General features: G+C 36.8%; 1 protein-coding gene across 2 annotated transcripts in view; it reads right to left on the bottom strand.

Moving 5' to 3' along the window:
- The window catches only part of F9 (coagulation factor IX), a 29,060-nt gene extending 19,897 nt beyond the window's left edge, over nt 1-9,163 (bottom strand). For both annotated transcript variants that reach the window (XM_087427496.1, XM_004441643.3), the window contains exons 1-3: nt 9,076-9,163; nt 3,956-4,119; nt 3,742-3,766 (exon numbers count right to left, since the gene is read on the bottom strand). In XM_087427496.1, coding sequence (XP_087283622.1) covers nt 3,742-3,766; nt 3,956-4,119; nt 9,076-9,163 — 277 coding nt within the window. The remainder of the gene's footprint in view (nt 1-3,741; nt 3,767-3,955; nt 4,120-9,075) is intronic.
- Nucleotides 9,164-21,480: the final 12,317 nt, after the last annotated feature.

Below are 21,480 nucleotides of genomic sequence, written 5' to 3' on the forward strand. Positions count from 1 at the left end.
TTAACTTTTAAGTATAGTATGCAGTAATGGTTCAAAACAACAGAAAAGATGCCCAAAGCATCTGTTTCTGCTTAAAGATATTCTGCTGTCTATGAGTTAGGTCTCAAATGGTCTAGGTAGAGTGAGAAACAACTTTCTATACAAAGAACTAAAAAAGAAAAGGTTCTGAAAATGTGCTTTATTTCTGTATAGATTGGCTGCGTTTCCTTTCTGCCTTTCCTGAAGTTTCTACATTTATAGAGTTCTTGACAGCCTTTGAAGTCACCGGTGGTAAAAAAACAGGAGGAAGGAATAGGCAAGAGCGGCCGGGTTAGGATGAGAAGGAACCTTTAAGTCTGGTTTCTTAGAGCTCTGCTTCCATCCATGCTTCTAAGGAAGCTTCAGGAGAAAGGGACGAATAGAACCAGAAAGGAGACCAATACGTACTTTGAGCCAAGAGAAATAGCCCTGAAGAAAAAATGGGAGCTAGATCAGCAAGACTTGATATATGAGAAACAAAACAGTAAGAGATAAAGATGACATAAAAATAAAAGAATGAGGGAAAGGGGGCTATTAAAGAGAAATTTCTAATTATCAGTTATACTTTAGACAAAACTCCCTGACATCTAGTGTGTAGATCCCTGCCTGCTCTAGGGAGAACAATAGGAGCTCTGTCATGCTCTCGTCAGTAGCATGTATCCAGGTCCCATTGACAAAGGGCTAATATGCCTTTCTCAGAAACAGTCCCTCTCTGGAAAATCTGCTTGCTGTAAAAATTAGACCTTGTCCCCTCTGCCCCTTGATCCGATGTGCTTTTGCACAGATACTTCAATTTGTTCCAATTCTATGAAAACAAAATGCTTTATCTCTGGTTTATTATTATTGATGTTCAGAACTGGTCAAAAAAATGAGCTACATTTGTACTTTATATTATAGACCAATGGATCTGAATTATTTAGGATGTTTCACTGAAAGGGTCTGGGCTTGCAGCCAGCTACACAGCAACTCATTTGCTGAGACATATCTTTAAAATGAGTGTCATTTTATCCTGCATTTAGTCCTCCTTTGGGTGCTTGTCGGTGTGTACTTTGGGCTGAGGCAAAGCCACAGACAGTAGGGGTCAAAGACAACAGGGACACGACCTTGCTAAGTGAGAGATTCCTCTTTGGGCTACTAGGTTGCTGTTTAATGAATAACTGCATTTAGATTTGAAAGACGGGAGGGTTAATAGTGAAAGCAAGGGGTTGGTCATTAGAGAACTTGGGTTCTCTTCTGGGCTCCGTGACTCCCCAACTGAGTGACCTTTGGCAAGTCTCATAATCTCCCTAAGTCTCAGTTTTCTCCTCTGTAAAAAGAGGTTAATAATGCTTTACTTGCAGGGTTGATGTGAGGATTAAATGTGACAGGCCCTCTGCAAACTGTAAAGTGCTTGACAGAAGCTAGTTAATGTGGTTGGACGATATTTCTTCTTTAACCAGGCTCTTTCTGTGGTGAGCTGATGGTCGAGAATAGGGCAGGAGTGAGAGGCCTGCATCCCAGCTGTGTGTGACAGCCCATACAGTGAGAAATAGCATAGGCTATTTTGGGGTGGTTAGGAATTTTGGCTGCAAGTGAAAAGAGTCATGGAGTTGTTTACTTTTTCTTTTTGTTCTTGTTTTTCTTTTATTTTTTGGTAAACAAAGCAGTAGTGACAAAACCTTGCCTTTGATGTTTCCTGGGTAGCTTTGCCCGAGATACAGTAAACAACGCAGCCTGTGACCTAGAAGACAGGGGCCCAGCTGCAAAATATGGTGCTTAAGACGTGCTGACCAACCCCTGCTAGGGGGTGGGATGTCAAGTTGGGGAGTGGGCAATGAAGGGATCATGGGAGTTTAAATATAGCCAAGAATATTTTTTGGGGAAAAGTAGAAATTGATTTGCTTTAAAAAATATGTCACAAGATTCAAAGTTGTAAATGTAGTAGAAATAGAGAATAAAAAGACTTGTTTGGACTAACTAGGGGAATATTTCAGTAAAGAATTGGCATGGCAGCATTCACGACTACGAACAAGGAAAGGCAGATAAAGCAAATGTAACAGAGCAGACCTCTTATTCCCTCATGATTTAAAAACACAAGTGGAGAAATTCTGAGTTACAAGTGTGTGAACAAGTCCAATAATATCTCCAGAATAGAAACTGTGGAAAATACAGCTGGATCTCAAATTCGTGGAACTCAGTGAACTTGGTTAATTTGTTTAACCAGGTTAATTTGTTTCTGTCCATGCAGATGGTCTTAGGTAAGTCAACCTGTGGAATTTATACTCCCTCAAAATCCTTCTGCTGGACTTTAAATTAGTTTTAAAACTTAGTTGTCATTAAAGTTTTGCCTTTTCCTCCTTTGGTCAATTCATTCAACAAATATTTACTCAGTGCTTCTGTACCAGATATTGTTTGAGGTACTAGGAATTCATCAATAAACAAAACAGTTGACTACCCCTGCCAATGTAAAGCTGGCATTCTAGCGAGGAAGGAAAAATAAATAATAAATTGTATAAGTAAGAACATTTTCAGATCGTGAAAAGTGCTATAAAATAAAAAATAGAGCAGGTGGGGGCCGGCCCGGTGGCGCAAGTGGTTAAGTGCGCGCGCTCCGCTGCGGCGGCCTGGGGTTCGCTGATTCGGATCCTGGGCGTGAACCGATGCACCGCTTGGCAAGCCATGCTGTGGCGGCGTCCCATATAAAGTGGAGGAAGATGAGGCACAGATGTTAGCCCAGGGCCAGTCTTCCTCAGCAAAAAAAGAGGAGGATTGGCAGATGTTAGCACAGGGCTGATCTTCCTCACACACACAAAAAAAAGTGGAGCAGGATATGGTGTCTAGAGTAATGGGGTTATGGGAAGGCAGGTGGAAGTATTAATAGGTGATCGAGGTAAGCTTCATTAAGATAGTGACATTTGGGCGAAGACCTGAAGGAGGTGAGGGAGCAATCCTAGGGGAACCTGACAGAGCATTCCACATTAAAAGAACTGCCAGGGCCGGCCCTGTGGCTTGGTGGTTAAGTGTGCGCGCTGCGATGCTGGTGGCCCGGGTTCGGATCCCGGGTGCGCATCGAGGCACCACTTCTCCGTTCATCCTGAGGCCGAGTCCCGCATACAGCAACTAGAAGGATGTGCAGCTACGACATACAACTATCCACTGGGGCTTTGGGGGGAAAAATAAAATAAATAAAATCTTTAAAAAAAAAAAAAAAAGAACTGCCAGATCAAAGACTCCCAAGTGGGAACATTCCTAGAATGTGCAGGGAGCAGCAAGGAGGCCAGGATGGCCTACATGAGAAGCAGAGCGGTAGGAGGGGAGGTCGGAGGGGGAGTAGGAAGGAAGGGGGAGGGCAATCATGGAGGGCCTTGTAGGCTGTCATAAGGAGCAGGACATTTAAGAAATAAACATTTAAGTCCATTAGCACTCTCTTATTCTCTACTGGGGATTGCAAACTCGCATTCAGTCCCCAGATGCAATCATCTCAGTTTCTTTCTTCCAGCTTCCTGGGGTGGAACCATGTTCTTTTTGAAGCCCTAGGGAGGAATAAGCTTATCTGCCAGCTGGTGTCTCCCATGCTGGCATAAACCTGTAATATATCACCATTCAATCTTAGGTAAAAGAGTTGGACCTATTTTTTGGAGCCCTTTTGACAGAGTTTAATGTATTATCTATTTACATAGAGAAAAAAATACACAATTCTCAAATGTTTCATAGACCAGCCGGAGGATAAAATGAATTGCTTACCAACATATTGCTTCCAAAATTCAGTCTGTAAAGAAAAAGAGGACAAGTTAATGGTAGTATTTAAAATGCTTTGGATTTGATTCTTTCTCTTTTATAACATTTAAAACACACATATATGTATAGATATTTTAAAATTCCAAAGAGAAGTTTCCTTTTTTTTTAGGTTTTCTATTCTTTGCTCCGCATCTGAAGGATGTTATGTGGAAATACTCACAGTTTTTTCAGTGTTTTCGAAGACTTCTCGTGCTTCTTCAAAACTACACTTTTCTTCTATACATTCTCTCTCAAGGTTTCCTCGAACAAACTCTTCCAATTTACCTGAATTATACCTCTTTGGCCGAGTCAGAATTTTGGTGGCATTTTCACGATCAAGAAAAACTGAAATTTAAAAGAACTATTCTTTAGCTTTAGAAAAAAGAAAATATCATGAAAATTAAATACATCTCTTAAGAAAGGCTTTGTTTTTAATCCAAGTAATCTCAAAGCCAATTTATCTTTGGGGCATAGAGCCAAAATCTATGATGTTCTCGTGGTACTGTACACAGGTGGAGATTTAGGAATTAAAATTCAATTTTGCTTTTAGTCGAGAGAGCTCCAGTATTACAAGGTCAGATTTTCAATCGTATTTGAATTTACTTTGGATGAAAAAGAAAGTTCTCAAATAAGCAGTTAACTTCACACTTTGTCATCATTTGAAAAGAGCTAATTGCAGATCCTTGCAAGGTGATCCATCACCCTAACTGGGCTGTGTTTTCAGGATGCAGGTGCCCAAATGACTTTGCAACAAATTTCTCTGGAATAACAGAAGCCTAACTGTGGTCCAGCTGCAAATGCAACCCCAGTGTCTCTCACTAGATGTTAAAGAAGAACTACTGCATTAATTTTTTTATCTTCAGACTCACAACACCTTCAGTTAGCATGTGTTATAGGAATTTCAGTGATGTAAGTCTTTCTCTAGGATACAAGATATGGTTTATTTTAGCTATGACTGCCTAGCCTGTAGGGATACTCCTGAACTTTGGAGGATTGAGGCCTCTAACCTGATTCTCTCCCTCCCTCCCTCTCTCTCCACTTTCAAATCTCAATCTCTCTGTTTCTCTCTCATATATATAATGTATAAAACATATAATATATTAACATGTATATCTGACACTATCTCAAGAGGACCAGGTACTTATAAAATAAACTTTCCAGGGCATTTTGGGACTGTTTTCTCATTAACTCCAGAAAAAAAAAAAAGGGAAAGAAACAAACTAAACTACATTCCCTTGTTTTCGTTGCAGCTGTTCACTTTATGGAGCCTTCTAGTCCTTTGACAACCTTGCTTTTCTCTTGCTCTGCAAGTCCCTGTGGGCTTCACCTTTTTTTTTTCTGAGTTTAGCTCAGACTTTTTCTCTTCAACTCTTCACTTGCCAACTTTCTCAATTCTCTCTACCCCTTCGTCAGTGCTACAATACCCTGCAATCCCAACCACTAGATCAGTGCAGCCATCTGTGGCCTTTCCTCCTTTTCCAGGCAGCTGAGCATTGTGGGAGAAAATCACCAAGCTGTAGAGGGATGCCATTGCATATCAATGTCTCCCAGTCTCTACCAGGCCCTCCTCTCTGCTTGGCAATTCATTTGCTTGGCCCTGGACACTCCTACAATAGCATCTGTGTCTGCCTCCATTTACAGTATGGTTGAGTGGAAAAACAGGGGTTTGGAGTCAGATCAGACACACTTGGATTTGAATCACATATCTCCCACCTATTGGCTGTGAGACCTCAGGCAAGTCACATAATCTGTGAAGCTTAACTTTGTCAAATGTAAAAATGGGTATAACAATAGTATAAGAAGAATATGTACCTCACAGCGTTGTGACAGGCTCACTGAGATAGTATATGTAGGCTGGTGTATGTTGGTTATCTCTCTTTCCCCTTACTCCTCTCGTGCTGGCCTGCCTCCCTGATTTTCTCAGTTCCCTTTAGCTCTTTAACGCACTTTTCTGTAGCTCTTTCCCTTCTTTATTCCCATCCGTATAATGAAATGACTATTGTCAAGATCAGCAATGACTTCCTAAAGGATAATCTTGAGTTTATGTATTTCCTGACTGCTCTGAAACATTTCCGGTTGTTGATCTCTCCTTTTTCAGGCCACTCTTTCCATGAAATCACTCTATTCCGGTTCTCCTCTTTGCTCTAACTCGTGTTATTCATCCATCACTTGAATCAATTAATTTCCCTTCTTCTGCCTTCCCCTTAAATGTTCAGAGTTCTCCCAGGCTTCAGCCTCTACCTTTTCCCTTTTCTCTCCGTACATCCTTGCCAGGGCCTGGACTAGGGTGAGGTAAACAAGGCATTTAGGGCACAAAATTTAAGGAGGCACTCTGTCTCCGTGTGTGCAAGTGCATTTATGCCCTACGTGCCTTGCTAGCCTCACCCTAGTCCAGCCCTGACTCTTTCAACACAATTTTCTGAGCACTGACTACTGCCAGGCACTCTGCTAGGTCCACGGTTTCCATGCTCATTCCCTGGATCCTCACACACCCATAGTTGTAAGTGTGTTTATACAACAGTGAGTTCCAAATAGCCATCTCTAGTCAAATGTATCTTCTGAATTCCAGATTGTCTTTCCAGCTGCCTAACTGTACATCGTAATGCAGCTGAGAGCTGATGTTTATTTAATGCTTCTGATGTGCTGGACACTGCTCAGTGCTTTGCATCCATTATTTCATTCCATCCTCACAGCAGTCCCATGAGGTACGTACTGTCATCTTATTTTTGTAAATGAGAAAAATGGAGGTTCAGAGAGGTTAAGTAATTTGCCCCAGGTAACATACTAAAGTGTCAGAACCAGGATTTAGACTATGGCAGTGAGACTGCACAATCCGTGCTCTTAGGCACTGTGCTATGTCCCGTAATCACATCAAATGCCCAAGACATACTCTATACACTTCCCCTAAACCTGTTCCCCTTCCATACCCAGAGAGTTAAGTCATATCATTTCTGCTTCCTTAATGTCACTTGAATTCCTTTTCCTCTTCTCTGTCTGTACAGCTGATGTCCAGGTTCAGGCCCTCGTGCCTTCTCTGGATGATTGCAATGGCCTCAAGACTGATTTCCGTTAGTCTTGCCACCTCTTCCTCAAACAGTTCATTAGAATGTTGCCGGACTGAGCGTCCTAAATCAGCCATCAGTGGCGTTCATGTTTACACTTCTGATGACTCCACATTGTGTTCTACTGTCCAAACTCCCTAGTTTAGGGCCTTCATTCTCTGATGACCTGATCCTTCCTAGCTCTTCTGCCTCACTTGTCGTGTTCAATATTCAAAACATACTGAGTTCCTGAAAGACCTCGCGCTCTACGTGGATTTGGATCTTTGCACATGAGTGATCCTCTCTGCATAGAATGGCCTAGATAAGACGTTTAAGGAGAGTGAATCTACTCATCTTTTAATACCCAACTCAAAATATTGTCTCTCTGTCAAGTGTTTCCCAGATAATGTAGTCCTTTCTCTATGGTCCTTTAGCGCCTGGTACAGATTTTATCGCATTATATCGAAATCTCTCACCTGACCTCATGGTGCTTTAGGTCAAAGAGGGAGTCTGTTTAGTCCTCATGTCCCTAGTACCTGGCACCATAGTAGTCACTTAGTTTTGTAAAGTGTATGGACCGAAGCTGTCTTTCATTCATTCGTTTCATTCATTCATTCTGAATGAAAGACAGCTTCAGTCCATACACTTTACAAAACTGAATTGGTTTCCCAGACCAGTTTTGATTTCAAAATTACAAATTGATGCAATAATACGTAAGGGCAGCAGCCATGAAAATCCAACATCTCAGTAAATCATTCATAGAAACTGCTTTTAGAAGCCAGTGACAGTTTAACAGCAAAAGAGAGTGCTGCATCAATACTGTCCATCCTTAGGGAAATGCCCCTAGCTCTCTCCTCAAGGGCCTATTATTTCTGAGTACAGTGATTCCAGAATCACACTGCCTTTCTCCTCAGTATTGTCCGTGGGTCGTATATTTAACCTCTCTTCAGGTTTATCTCTTCTAGTCATTATTTCCCCCACTCTGAAATCCTTGTCCCTCTTTTTTTCTCTGTGTCTATCCTTTTTCCAACATCTGAGGTCTTCAAGGGGGCAGTACCCCTCTTAAAACCTCCATCATCTTACCACTTATCTTGAAGGAAGGGATTGGATCCTTTGTCCTCCTAGATCTCACATTGATTAGTTATATGTAAAGACTGAGCTTTATGTCCTACTTTGTGAGTTTTCCAGCTAAATTTCTTTATTCCTCGACTATACCCACTTTGCTAGTTTGATTTAACCTTTGCGTTCTCGCACCATTATTTCTGCATTTCAGACTGACATCATGTCTGGAGTGGGAACCACGGGGCCAGTCTGCTTTCTGGGGACACTTAGGGTTGGCACCCCTGCTCCTGCTCCTGTCAGCTACTAGATTTGATTATAGTAGGTTGACAACTAAGTGTGATAAATGCTTCCTGTGAGAACATGCTGTTTGTCTGAATGGGGAAATTTCTTCCCTGTGTGCTTTCCTTTGGGGAATGCATAAAGTGACTGAAGTTGTGAAAAAACAAAGTGATATACATTGCACTAACTAAGTTCCTACTATTTACATCAATTCTTGGACTTTTTTTGCTCCCTTAAGAGCTCGAGTATTGAATATCCCCATACATTAACTCTAAGATGTTTAGAGTCAGAGAGAAAATAATTTCTTCCTAATCCATGAAAAACTTTGGTGATAAATAAGAACTTACTAATGAAAAGTTTGTCTGTGCTTTAACTAAAACTTTAAATTGAAGGTATATAATTTTACAGATTTTTAAAAATAGAGACATGCCTCATAGTTCTGAAATTTTGAAACACGTTATATATCTTAAAATCAAACTTTTTGTGTAAATAGAACAATTGTTTGTAGCTTTAATGTTTCCCATTTTGATTTCAAAGTGGTGAGTAAAAAAACCCCAAAATAACAGAGTTAATTTTTTCTCCATTTCTGCTGTTTCTTTGTTAAAACATTTTCCCACTTTTAATTTTTTTTTAACCAAGGAGATGACTGTTTTCTAAGAGAAATTACATTGTCAAATCATAAGCCCAACAGTGTCCATTAAAAAAAATGTACCATGAGCATTGTAAATCTATTTTGTTTTAAAAATGAAGAAGACACAGCTACCAAAGAACCAGTGCATATCAACTCACATGCTGACTGCTAGAATCTTAAACATTGCTGTCAAATCCTATAATCATTATTTAGTGAAGAAGACAACACCAGACATTTCTATATCTAAAAGACAAGCATACTTAATGTATCTTTAAAAAGGAAACAAACCTGTACATTCAGCACTGAGTAGATATCCTAAAAGGCAGATGGTGACGAGGCCCAGTGATTCTGCCATGATCTTGTTCAGGCACTGCATAACCTTTGCTAGTAAATTGTGCAAGTAGCAAGGTTGACCAATTGTTCCAAAGTACAAGCTGAGCTGTATTTACTTCTGGGAAACAATGTCCATCTCCCTCAGTGGGTCTTTGGGCTCTTTCCAGTGACCTCTTGGGTTAAGTGTAGAGAATAGGCAGTGGCCATCATTAAACTTCACCTCTGATTCAATGGGCTTCTGCCACCGTGGCTGATTGGAAGCTGAAGCGTGCAATGACACATCATCAGAATAGGTATAATGGCTACAGTTGCTGTGGCAGCAAAATTCGTCAGTGAGATCCATCTTATTCTTGTCAGGGAGCACTAATGTCATATTAAAAGGTAAAGAGATGGAAAGAACAAAGTGATTTGGTCACCCACTTCAAAACATCCCCAATGCTTATATACCTTGAGTCACTTGGTAGATCCTTTATGTTCCTCCTCATAATGAGGAGTTTGTAAACTTTGTTGTGCCATCTACCCATATGGTAAAACATATGGACCCTGTTTCAGAGCACATGTATGTATGTGTGAGTGTATATGTATGCATATATACTTATATATTATGTATATAAAGTAAATATGAATATTATTATATAATAGTTTATATTAATATATTATACCACTTCACATATAATATAAAGAACTCGTAACAGTATACTAACATTTACATACCATTCTTTGCATTGTTGTGATTTTATTTCTATATGTTATAAACCCTATATTACCTTATTAGTACTTTTGCTTTAAGAAGTCAATAGTCTTTCAAAGAAATTTAAAAATGAGGAAAAATGTTTTATATTTAGCCACATACTTACCNTTATGATATTCTTCATTTCTTTGTATAGATCCAAGTTTCAATCTTACAATTTTTCATCTCTCTGAAGAATTTTCTTTCATAGTTTTGATAGTGTGGGTTTTCTTATGATGAATTTTTCACCTTTTGTTTATTTGAAAATGTCTCCGTTTTACCTTCATTTTTACAAAGTAATTTGGCTGCATATACAATTCTAGATTGACAGTGTTTTTCTTTCTGTCAGCACATTAACAATGTCATCCTGTTGCCTTTTAGCATGCATTGTTTCTGATGAGCAGGCAGTGAATATTTTTATCATTGATTTTCAGCAATTTGACTATAATAAGCCAAGGTATTCTTGGAGTTCATTGAGATTCTTGGATCTGTGGTTTGATATTTTTATTAAAATTAGGAAAGGTTTTGGACCTTACTTTTTAAAATTTTGTTTTGAAATAATTATAGAGTCACAGGAAACTGCAAAAACAGTACAGAGAGGTCCCATATACCTTTCACCCATTGACTCCCAAAGTTTACATCTTACAGAAGTCTAGTACATTATCAAAACCAGGTAATGGACATTTGTATAATGTATGTGCATAATTCTAAGTGATTTTATTACATGTGTAGATTTATGTAACCACCACTACAATCAATATACAGAACAATTCTATCACCACAAAGATGTCCCTTGTGCTACTATTTTATAATCATACCCACCTCCCTCCTACTAATTATTCCTAACCCCTGGCACTACTAATCAGTTTTCAGTCTCTATAATGAGACTGTTGTATAAATGGAATCATAGAGTATTTGACATTTTGAGATTGGCTTTTTTCATTCAGCACAATGTCTCTGAGATCCATCTAGGTTGCTGCATGTTTCAATAGTTAATACGTTTTTATTGCTGACTGGTATTCCATGGTGTGGATGTACCACAGTTTGTTTAACTATCCATCTATTGAGGGACATTTTGATTATTTCCAGTTTTTTGCTATTGCAGTAATGTGCTATGAAAATTCATGTACAGGTTTCTATGTGGATGTAACTTTTTAATTTCTCCAGGATAAATGCCCAGGAATGCAATTTCTGGGTCATATTGTATTTGAATGTTTAGTTTTTAAATAAACCACCAAACTGTTTTCCAGAAAGGCTGTACCACTTTACATTCCCACCAGTAATGGATGAGTGATCCAGTTTCTAGGCATCCATGTAAGCACTTGGTATTGTCACTATTTTTTATTTTAGACATTCTGATAGATGTGTAGTGATAACACATTTTGTTTTAATTTGTATTTCCCTAATGGCTAATGATATTGAACACCTTATCATTTACTTATTAACCATCTGCATATCTTCTTCAGTGAAATGTCTGTTCATGTCTTTTGCCCATTTTCCAATTAGACTGTTTGATTTTTTACTGTTGGATTTTGGAGTTCTTTATATATTCTAGATACGTATCTTTTGTCCGATATATGGTTTGCAAATATTGTCTCCAAGACCATGGATTGTCTTTTCATCCTTGTAACTAGGTCTTTCATACAGTCAAAATTTTGAATTTTGATATAGGTCAATTTATCATTTTTTAATGGATTACACCTTTAGTGTCATATTTAGAACTCTTCCACTGACACTAATCCTGAAGCTTTTTCCTATTTTTTAAAAAATATTTTATAGTTTTAAGATTTAGATTTATGCCTGTGCTCCATTTTGAGTTAATTTTTGTGTAAGGTATGAGATTTAGGTTGAGCTTCATTTTTTTTTTGTCTATGGATGTCTGATTCCTCCAGCACCATTTGTTAAACAGACTATCTATTCTTTCCATTGCACTGCTTGTGCAATTTTTTCACAAATCAGTTGAGTATATTTCTAGGTTCTCTATTCTGTTCCATTTCTGTATGTATTTATCCCTCTGCCAATATCACACTGTCTTGATTATGAAGCTATATAGTAAGGCTTTATATCAGGTAGAGTGATTCCTCCCACTTTAATATTCTGTGACAAGATTGCTTTCATTATTCTACGGCTGTAAATTTCCATATAAATTTTAAAAAATAATCTTATCTGTAGCTACAAAAACTCTTGCTGGGGTTTTGGTAGGAATTGCGTTAAACCTGTTTGTAAATTTGGAGGCTCTGACATCTTCACTATGTTGACTTTTCTGATTCGTGGACATGGTATGCACATGTATGTCTCTCCATTTATTTAGGTCTTTGATTTCTTTCATCAGCATTTTGTAATTTTCAGTGTATAGATCTTATACATATTTTGGTAGTTGTAAACCTAGGTATTCATTTTCTTTGGAGTAATTGTAAATACTATTGTATTTTTAATTTCTGTTTTCACATATTATTAGTAAGTAGGAATGCAATTGAGTTTTGTGCATTGATTTTGTATCTTCTAACCGTGACGAAATCACTTATTTAGTTCTAGGAGGTTTTTTTCTCTTTTTATAGATTGCTTGAGGTTTTCTATGAAGACAATTATGTTATCTGCAAATAGGTGTAGTTTTATTTCTTCATTTCCAATCTGTATGCCTTTGTACATACTTTTTGCCTACCATAGTTGCTAGAACTTCCAGTACTACGTTGAATCACAGTGGTGAGATCAAATCTCCTTGCCTTGTTCCTGATCTTAGTGGGGAAAGCATTCAGTTTTTCTGCAATAACTATGATGTTAGATGTAGGCTTTTTGTAGATGTTCTTTATTGAGTTGAGGTAATACCCCACTTTCCTGACTTGCTGGGATTTTTTTTTTTTTTATCATGAATGGGTACTGGATTTTATCATGCTTTTTCTGGGTCAATCGATATGATCATAGGATTTTCCTTCTTTAGTTTCTTGATAATGTGGATTATGTTGATTGATTATTGAATGTTGAACCAGCCTTGCAGCCCTAGAAAAAATCCCACTTGGTCATAGTATATTTATATTTTTATACATTTTTAGACTTAGTTGGCTATTATTTTGTTGAAGATATTTCCATGTAATTTCATGAATGGTATTGGTCTTTAGTTTTCTTTTTTGTACTACCTTTATCTGGTTTTTGTATATGGTAATAATGGCTTCCTAAAATGAGTTGGGAAATGCTCCCTCATCTTGTATTTTCTGGAACAGTTATGTAAAGTTGATGTTAATTCTTTATATGCTTGGTAGAATTCTCCAGTGAAACAATCTGGGCCTGGGGATTTCTTTTTTGGGAGCTTTTTAATTAAAAATTCAATTTCTTTCATTGTTGTAGAGCTATTCAGATTATCTACTTTTTCTTATTTGAGTTTTGCTGGTTTTCTATTTTCAAGGAATTTGTCTATTTCTTCTAAGTTGTTGAATTTATGAGCATAAAGTTGTTTGTAGTATTTCCTTATTATATTTGATGGTTGCAGGATCTGAGTAATAGCCTCTATTTCGTTCCTGATATTGGTGATTTGTTTCTTCTCTTTTTTTCCTTTCAGTGTTGCCAGAGGTTTATCAATTTTATTGATTTTTTCAAAGAACCATCTTTTTGTTTCATTAATTTTCTCTATTGTTTTGCTATTAATTTCATTGGTTTCTGCTCTGATATTTATTATTTCCTTCCTTCTGCTTGCTTTGTGTTTATTTTTCTCTTCTTCTTATAATTTTTTGAGGTAGGAACTTAGATTATTTATTTGAAATCTTTCTTCATTCTAATGTAATCATTACTGCTATTAATTTCTTTCTTGGCACTGCTTTAGCTGCACCCCACAAAATTAATATATTATATTTTTATTTTTATTCAGTCAGGTATATTGTTTGATTTCCCTTGAGACTTCCTCTTTCAAACATGGCTTATTTAAAAGGTAGTTGTTTAATTTTCATGTGTTTAGATATTTTCCTATTGTCTTTCTGTTATTGATTTCTAGTTTGATTCCACTATTGTCAGAGAACATACTCTGTATGATTTAAGTTCTTTTAAATTTGTTGAAGTTTGTTTTATGGCCCAGAATATGGTCTATATTTGTGAATGTTCCATGGCTCTTGAAAAAAATGTGTATTCTGCTATTGTTGGGTGGAGTGTTCTACATATGTCAATTAGATCCTGTTGGTTGATTGAGTTGTTCTTCTGTGTTGCTAATTTTCTGTCTAGCAGTTCTATCAGTTGCTCACTGGGGGATGTTGAAGTCTCCAACTATAATTTTGGATTTGCTTATTTCTCCTTTTAGCTCTATCAGTTTTAGCTTCATGTGTTTTAAGGCTCTGCTTTTTGGTGTGACACATTTAGGGTCTTCGTGATTTCCTTGTGGATTGATCCCTTTAGCGTTGTACGTCTCTCTTCATCTCCAGGTTTTTTTTTTTTTTTGCTCTGATGTGTACTTTTTCTGATATTACTATAGTCACTCCTGCTTGTTTTACTATTAATGATTGCATGAGGTATATTTTTCTATCCTTTTACTTTCATCTTACCTATGTTGTTGAATTTGAAGTGAATTTCTTGTAAACAGCATCTAGTTGGGTCATGTTTGTTTAAACACTCTGCCAATTTCTGTCTTTTGATTCGTGTATTTAGAGCATTTATATTGAAGATAACTATTGATATTTTAGTGCTTAAGTCTGCCATTTTATTATTTGTTTTCTTTCTTTTCCCACCTCTGGTTCTCATTCCTCTGTTCTCCTTACATGCCTTTTTGAGGGTTATTGAAAAATGTTTAGAATTCCATCTTGATTTATTTATAATTTTTTTGAGTGTATCTTATTGTATAATTTTTGTAGCTGTTGCTCTGTGTTTTACAATATACATATGTGACTAGTATCAGTATTTTAACACTTCAAGTTAAGAATGAAGCCTTACTTTGATTTTGGTCTCTTAACCTTCCCCACTTTTAAATGTCATTGTCTTGATAACCAGATAGTGTTATTTTTTTATTATTGTAATTACCAAATATGATTTATAACACTCATGAGGAGAGGGATAGTCTAATGAACATATCCATATCTTGGTTCTTTCCATTGCTTCATCTTCCTATACAATACTTCCTATTCAATTCTTTCTTTTATCATTTGCTTCTCTTTGAAGAACTTCCTTTAGCCATTCTTTAAGGATAGGCCTGCTGGCAACAAATTCTTTCCATTTTCCTTTGTCTGAAATGTCTTTATTTCCCCTTCATTCCTGAAGGATAGTTTCACTGGATATAGAATTTGTGGTTGACAGTTCTTTCTTTTCTCAGTACTTGAAAAATGTTGTTCCACTTCCTTCTGGCCTCCACAGTTTCAGATGAGAAATCTCCTGTCATTCAAATTGGTCCTCTATACGTAATGTGTCAAATTTCTCTGGCAGCTATCAAGATTTTTTTCTTTGTCCTCAGTTTTCAGGAGTTTAGTTATGATGTGTTTTGGTATGGATTCCTTTGGCTTTATACTGTTTGGGGGTCACTCAGCTTCTTGAACCTGTAAATTTGTGTCTTTTGCCCAAATTGGTAAAATTTCAGCTATTATTGTTGGTCCCACTTTCTTTCTCCTCTCCATCTGGGATTCTGATGACATGAATGTTGCATCTATTTTATTGTCCCACAGGTCTCTGAGTCTCTCTTCGTTTGTGTTAGTCTATATTTTCTCTCTTATCAAGTAAATTCTATGAATTCACTGTTGTTTGGTGAGTTCTTTTGAACTCTCTTTAAGTTCACTGATTCTGTCCTCTGTCATCTCCACTCTGCTATTGAACCCATTTAGAGTGTTTTTTAAAAATATATTCATTGTTTTTTTAGCTTTATAATTTCCGTTTTCTCCTTTTTTTTACAACTTCTACACTTTTGCTGAGATTTTCTACTTTTTAATTTTTTGAGATTATTTGTAATTGTCAAAACATTTTTATGATGGCTGCTTTAATATCCTTATCAGATAATTCCAACATTCAATTCATTTCAGTGTTGATGTCACTTGATTGTCTTTTCTCATTCAAGTTGTGATTTTCCTGGCTGTTATTATGATAAGTGGTTTTCAATTGTATACTGGACGTTTTGTCTGAGTAGACTCTGTGTCCTGTTTAGCAGGCAGTCACCCTGTTAGGCTTAGCAGACAGATCCTGGCCTATTTTTCTGGGCTGTGATTCTAATTCCAATTTAATTTTATGACCCTTTATGGTGTTATTTTGGTAACTAAAGTTGCAAGTCAGTTGATGTTACGATATGGAGATTATCTGAGTGGCTCTGACCCAATCAGGTACATCCTTTAAAAGCAGAGAATTTTCTCCAGTTGATAGAAGGAGAAGCCAGAGAGGTTCATCACAGATTTGATGAAGCATTGGTGGCTTTGAAGATGTGGGGGTAGGAGGACATGTGAAAGGACTGAAGAATGGTCTCTAGGAGCTGAGAGCCATCCCTGGGTGACAGCCAGCAAGAAATCAGGGATTGCAGTCCAATAGCCAAATGGAATTTAATTGTCAACAACTTAATGAGTCTAAAAGTGGATTATTCTCCAGAGCCTCTATATAGGAGCCTAGTTGGCTGATACCTTGATTTTGGCCTTGTAAGACCCTAAGCTGAGATTTCACTTGAGATCGCTTGCACTTCTGTTTACAGAACTGTGATAAAATAAATGGGTATTGTTTTAAGCCACTAAGTTTGATGCAATTTGTTATGTGGCAAAAGAAAACTAAGACTCCATCATTAGTGTTTCATTTGTGGTAAGAATTGCTTTCTCCCTAAATTTCTTTTTGAATTGTTGGTACCTCTGGGAGGGTAAACACATACTATCTTGAGAACATTAATTTGAGTTTATAAAAGCTGTATAGTTGTAGATTTTATGTTTTAGTCTATCATATGTCATGAATAAATTTTGTGTATGACGTGAGGTTAATATTTGAGGTTAATTTTTTGTTCTATACGAATACGGATTTTTTCCAGTGCTACTGATTTATAAGACTATCCTTTCCTTTTCATATTACCTTGCTACTTTGTCAAAAATGAATTTGCTTTATACATGTGAGTTTATTATTGAGCTGTCTATTCTGTTCAGTTTGCTTATATTTTAATTTATATGAATGGGAGTGTATTATGTATCTCATTGTGTTTCTTAAATTTTTAAAGTTAGTGCCATCATTTTAAGATCCACTTTTATTGCTATGTACATATCTAGTCTAATGCTTGTAACTGCTGCCTGGTGTACATATACCACATTTTTTCCTAACTTCTCTCCCAGTGATTGACATCTAGATTGCCTAAAACACCCTGCTTCCACAGGTACTGCCATAATGGACACCTTCTTATGAGTAGCCTTAGGGAATGACGTGATAATTGACTTGGGATATATATTCAGGAGCAGAATGCCTGGGTTTTAGGGTATTCATATTCCTGATTTGTCTAACCACTGCCAGATTGTTCTCCAGATTGGCTGCACCAATCTACACTCCCACCAGCGGTACATATAGATTTCTATACTGCATATTCATGCCAATTGTTACTATTATCCTTCTTTATAATGTTTGATAGTTTAAAAGAGATAAAGTGCTATCTTGTTTTAGTTAATGTTTGCCTTATTACTATGAGTTAGAACATGTCTCTGTATGCTTTTCATACTTTTGGGTTTATTCTTTTGTAAATTGCCTGCTTATAACCATTGCCCATTTTTCCACTGGGGTTGTTAATTTGAAGACTTTCTTTGAATAGTCTAGATATTAATCCATTATCAGTTTTAGACATTGCAAATAATGTTTCCCATTCTGTCATATGTCAGTTTACTTTGTCTGTGATTTTCTTATACTTTCTTAAATAGAAGTCCTCAATTTGAATTTATTAAATTCATCAGTTTTTGCTTTTATAATCTGTGTTTAAAGTTTTGTTTAAGCCATACTTCCCTGCCCTAGGTCATAAATATATTCTCTTACATTTTTTAATACTAACTTTACAACTTTATCTTTCACATCTAAATGTATAATCTAATCTATAATCTAAGTCTAAAATTTGATAACAGCGTTGATGAGAGTGTGTGGAAAGAGTACTCGCATATACTGATGGTGGGATTATAGAGTTCTGGAGGTCATTTAGGCCTTATCAAAACCCTCAAAATGCATTATTTTTGACACAGAAATTAAGGAGATAATTTTATTTTATTTTATTATTATTTATTTATTTTTTATGAGGAAGATCAGCCCTGAGCTAACATCTGCCAATCCTCCTCTTTTTTTGCTAAGGAACACTGGCCCTGGGCTAACATCCATGCCCATCTTCCTCTACTTTATATGGGATGCCGCCACAGCATGGCTTGACAAGAGGTGCGTTGGTGTGCGCCCGGGATCCGAACCAGCAAACCCCCGGTTGCTGCAGCAGAGCGCGCACACTTAAATGCTTGTGCCACCGGGCTGGCCCCAAGGAGATAATTTTAAATGTATAAAAAATATTTGTCTCAAAGAATAGTTTTCACAGTTATTATAATGGTGAAATATTTAAAATAACCCAAATATCCAAAAATAATAATTATGGTAATAACAAACAATGGAATATTGAGTTATTAATATGACATAGTTTGCCAGAATACAAAAACAATGGGGAGATGCTGTTCAGTGTATAAAGTATATAAGGTATAAAGTTTCAGTTATGCAAGATGAATAAGTTCTAGAGATTTTCTGTACATTATGTCTATAATTAAAAATAAAAAAATAAAAAGAACAAAGTTGGAGGACTCATGCATCCTGATTTTAAAACTTACTACAAAGCTACGGTAATCAAGAAAATGTAGTGCTGGCATAAGGATAGACAGATTGTATAGTTTTCTATTACTGCTGAAACAAATTGCCACAAACTTAGTGGGTTAAAATAAAAAACTTATTTTATAAATTTATTTAGCATAAGAGGTCAGAAGTTTAAAATCAGTCTCACTGGGCTAAAGTCAAGGTGTTGTCAGGGCTGGTTATTTCTGGAAGCTCAGAGAGGACAATCTATTTTTCTGCCTTTTTCAGCTTCCTGAAGCTGCCTGCATTTCTAGCTCATAGCCCCTTCCTCACATTAATCCGACTTCTTGCTTCCATCGTCATATCTCCTACTGACTGTGATCCTACTGCCTCTCTCTTATAAGGATCCTTGTAATTACTTTGGGCTCACTGGATAATCCTGGAGAATCTCCCCATCTCAAGATCCTTAATTTGATCACATCTGCAAAGTCCCTTTTGCCATGTAAGGCAACATATTCATAGTTTCTGGGGATTAGGATGTGGGCGTATTTGGGGGACCAATATTCAGCCTACCATAGAGATCAATGGATTAGACTTGAGAGTCCATAGATAAATCCTCAAATTTATGGTTGTTGATTTTGACAAGGGTATCAAGACAATTTGATGGGGCAAAGAACAGTCTTTTCAACAAGTGGTGCCGGGACAATTGGATATCCACATGCAAAAGAATGAAATTGAATCCCTACTTCACACCATATATAAAAATTAACTCAAAGATGGATCATAGAACTAAATGTAGGAACTAAAACTATAAAACTCTTAGAAGAAAACATAGGTATAAATTTTCATGATCTTGAATTAGATGACGGTTTCTTAGATATGACACCTAAAACACAAACAACCCAAGGAAAAAAATCGACAAATTGAATCTCCTCAAAATTCAAAACTTTTGTGCATCAAAAGGCACTATTAAGAGAGTGAAAGCACAACCCATAGAACAGTAGAAAAAATTTGCAAATTGTATATCTGATAAGGGACTTTTTAACAGAATATATAAAGAATTCTTACAACTCAACAATAAAAACACAAGTAACCAGATTTAAAATTGGCAAAAGATCTGAGTAGACATTTCTCCAAAGAGGATATACAAATGATCAATAAGCACATGAAAAGATGCTCAACTTCATTAGTCATTAGGGAAATGCAAATTAAAACCACAATTAGAGACTACTTCAAACCCACTAGGATGGCTATATATAAACAAAAGGGAAAATAGGCTTAGTGAGGATGTGGAGAAATTGGAATCCTCATACATTGCTCTTGGCAATGTAATATAGTGCAGCTGCTGTGGAAAACAATTTGTTGGTTCCTCAAAAAGTTAAACACAGAGTTACCATGTGATCCGGGAATTCTACTCCTAGATATATACTCAAGAGAAGTGAAAACTTATGTCTACACAAAAACTTGTACATGAACATTAATAGCAGTGTTATTCATAATAGCCAAATGTGGAAACAACTCAAGTGTCCATCAGCAGATGAATGGATAAGCAAAATGTGGTATAGTTGTACAATGGAATATCATTCAGCCATAAACAGAAATGAGGGACTGATACATGTTACAACATGGATGAACCTTGAAAACATGCTGACTGAGAGAAGCCAGTTACAAAAGGCCACATATTTTATGATTCCATTTATATGAAATGTCCAGAGTAGGTAAATGCATAGAGACAGAAAGTAAATTTGTGGTTGCTGAGGGCTTTGCAGAAGGGTTCAGGGAAAGTGGGGAGTTACTGCTAATGGGTACAGAGTGTCTTTTTGGGGTGATCAAAATGTCTTAAAATTGATTGTAGTGATGGTTCCACAACTCTGAGAATATACTAAAAACCATTAAATTGTACACTTTAAATTAGTGGATAGTATGGTATGTGAATTATATCTCAATCAACTTAAAAAAATGAATGAAGTAGATCTAAAAAACAATACAATTTACAATGATTCTCAACTGGAACATTTGTTTTATTTTCACAAAAGCTTAAACAAAGCCTTGAATTTAAAAAATAATGATGGAGAAGTGTATTTGACATGGAAAGAGGCTCACAATTGCTAAGGGAGGAAAAAACAGCATGTTAGTATGATTATATTCACATGTGTGTTCATGTGTATGTCAATGATTTTAACACACACATGCACACTTACAGTTATAGTAGATTACCCCACAATTTTCAGAGGGTTTTTTTCTGGGGCTAGGTTACAGGTTTTTCTTTTTCTCCTTGTTTATAATTTCTTAATTTTTTGTAGTGAGCATGTATTTTTCTTAAGAATAAAACTACTGCAGCCTATGTACTCAGATACAATGGCCCCGAGGAAGTAGAAAAGTCCATTAAACCTTAGCTTTTCCCCTGCCTATCTCCTCTGCTCTAGGACAAGTGTGAGGGAAGACAAACCTTGCATTACTGATAGGAAAGAATGAGCCTGCTCCTTTCCTAGAGTGCAGTGGAGGAATTGGGGGATAATGGTCACAGTGTGGTGTTCCTGTTTGTTTTGAGGTGAACTCTCAGAGCAGCAGGCACATCCACAATCAAATGTAAACACCCAAAACACCTTTAAAGCTGAATGGAAATGCATTTAAGAATGCTTGTTTTTCTGACTGAATTCCCCACATCTTTGTTCACTTGCGTTAGTACAAGTGATACGTTGTTTGGCATTTGTTTGAAAGTTGTTTCATTTGTATTTGTTTGGCGTCCCTGAGCAGCTTGTGAGTTTTTCAAGGGCATGAGATCTTGGCTTTTATTCCTGTTCTTGCTCTCCCAGAGCCTAGTAACGGTGCTTTGCACACAGCAAGGACACAGCCGATGCAGATGAAATGGTTGTATTGGCAGAAAGTGGGAGAGACTTTCATCATCA

Source organism: Ceratotherium simum, chromosome X (assembly GCF_057802395.1).
Source record: "Ceratotherium simum simum isolate JZ-2026a chromosome X, ASM5780239v1, whole genome shotgun sequence".
Lineage (NCBI taxonomy): Eukaryota > Metazoa > Chordata > Mammalia > Perissodactyla > Rhinocerotidae > Ceratotherium > Ceratotherium simum.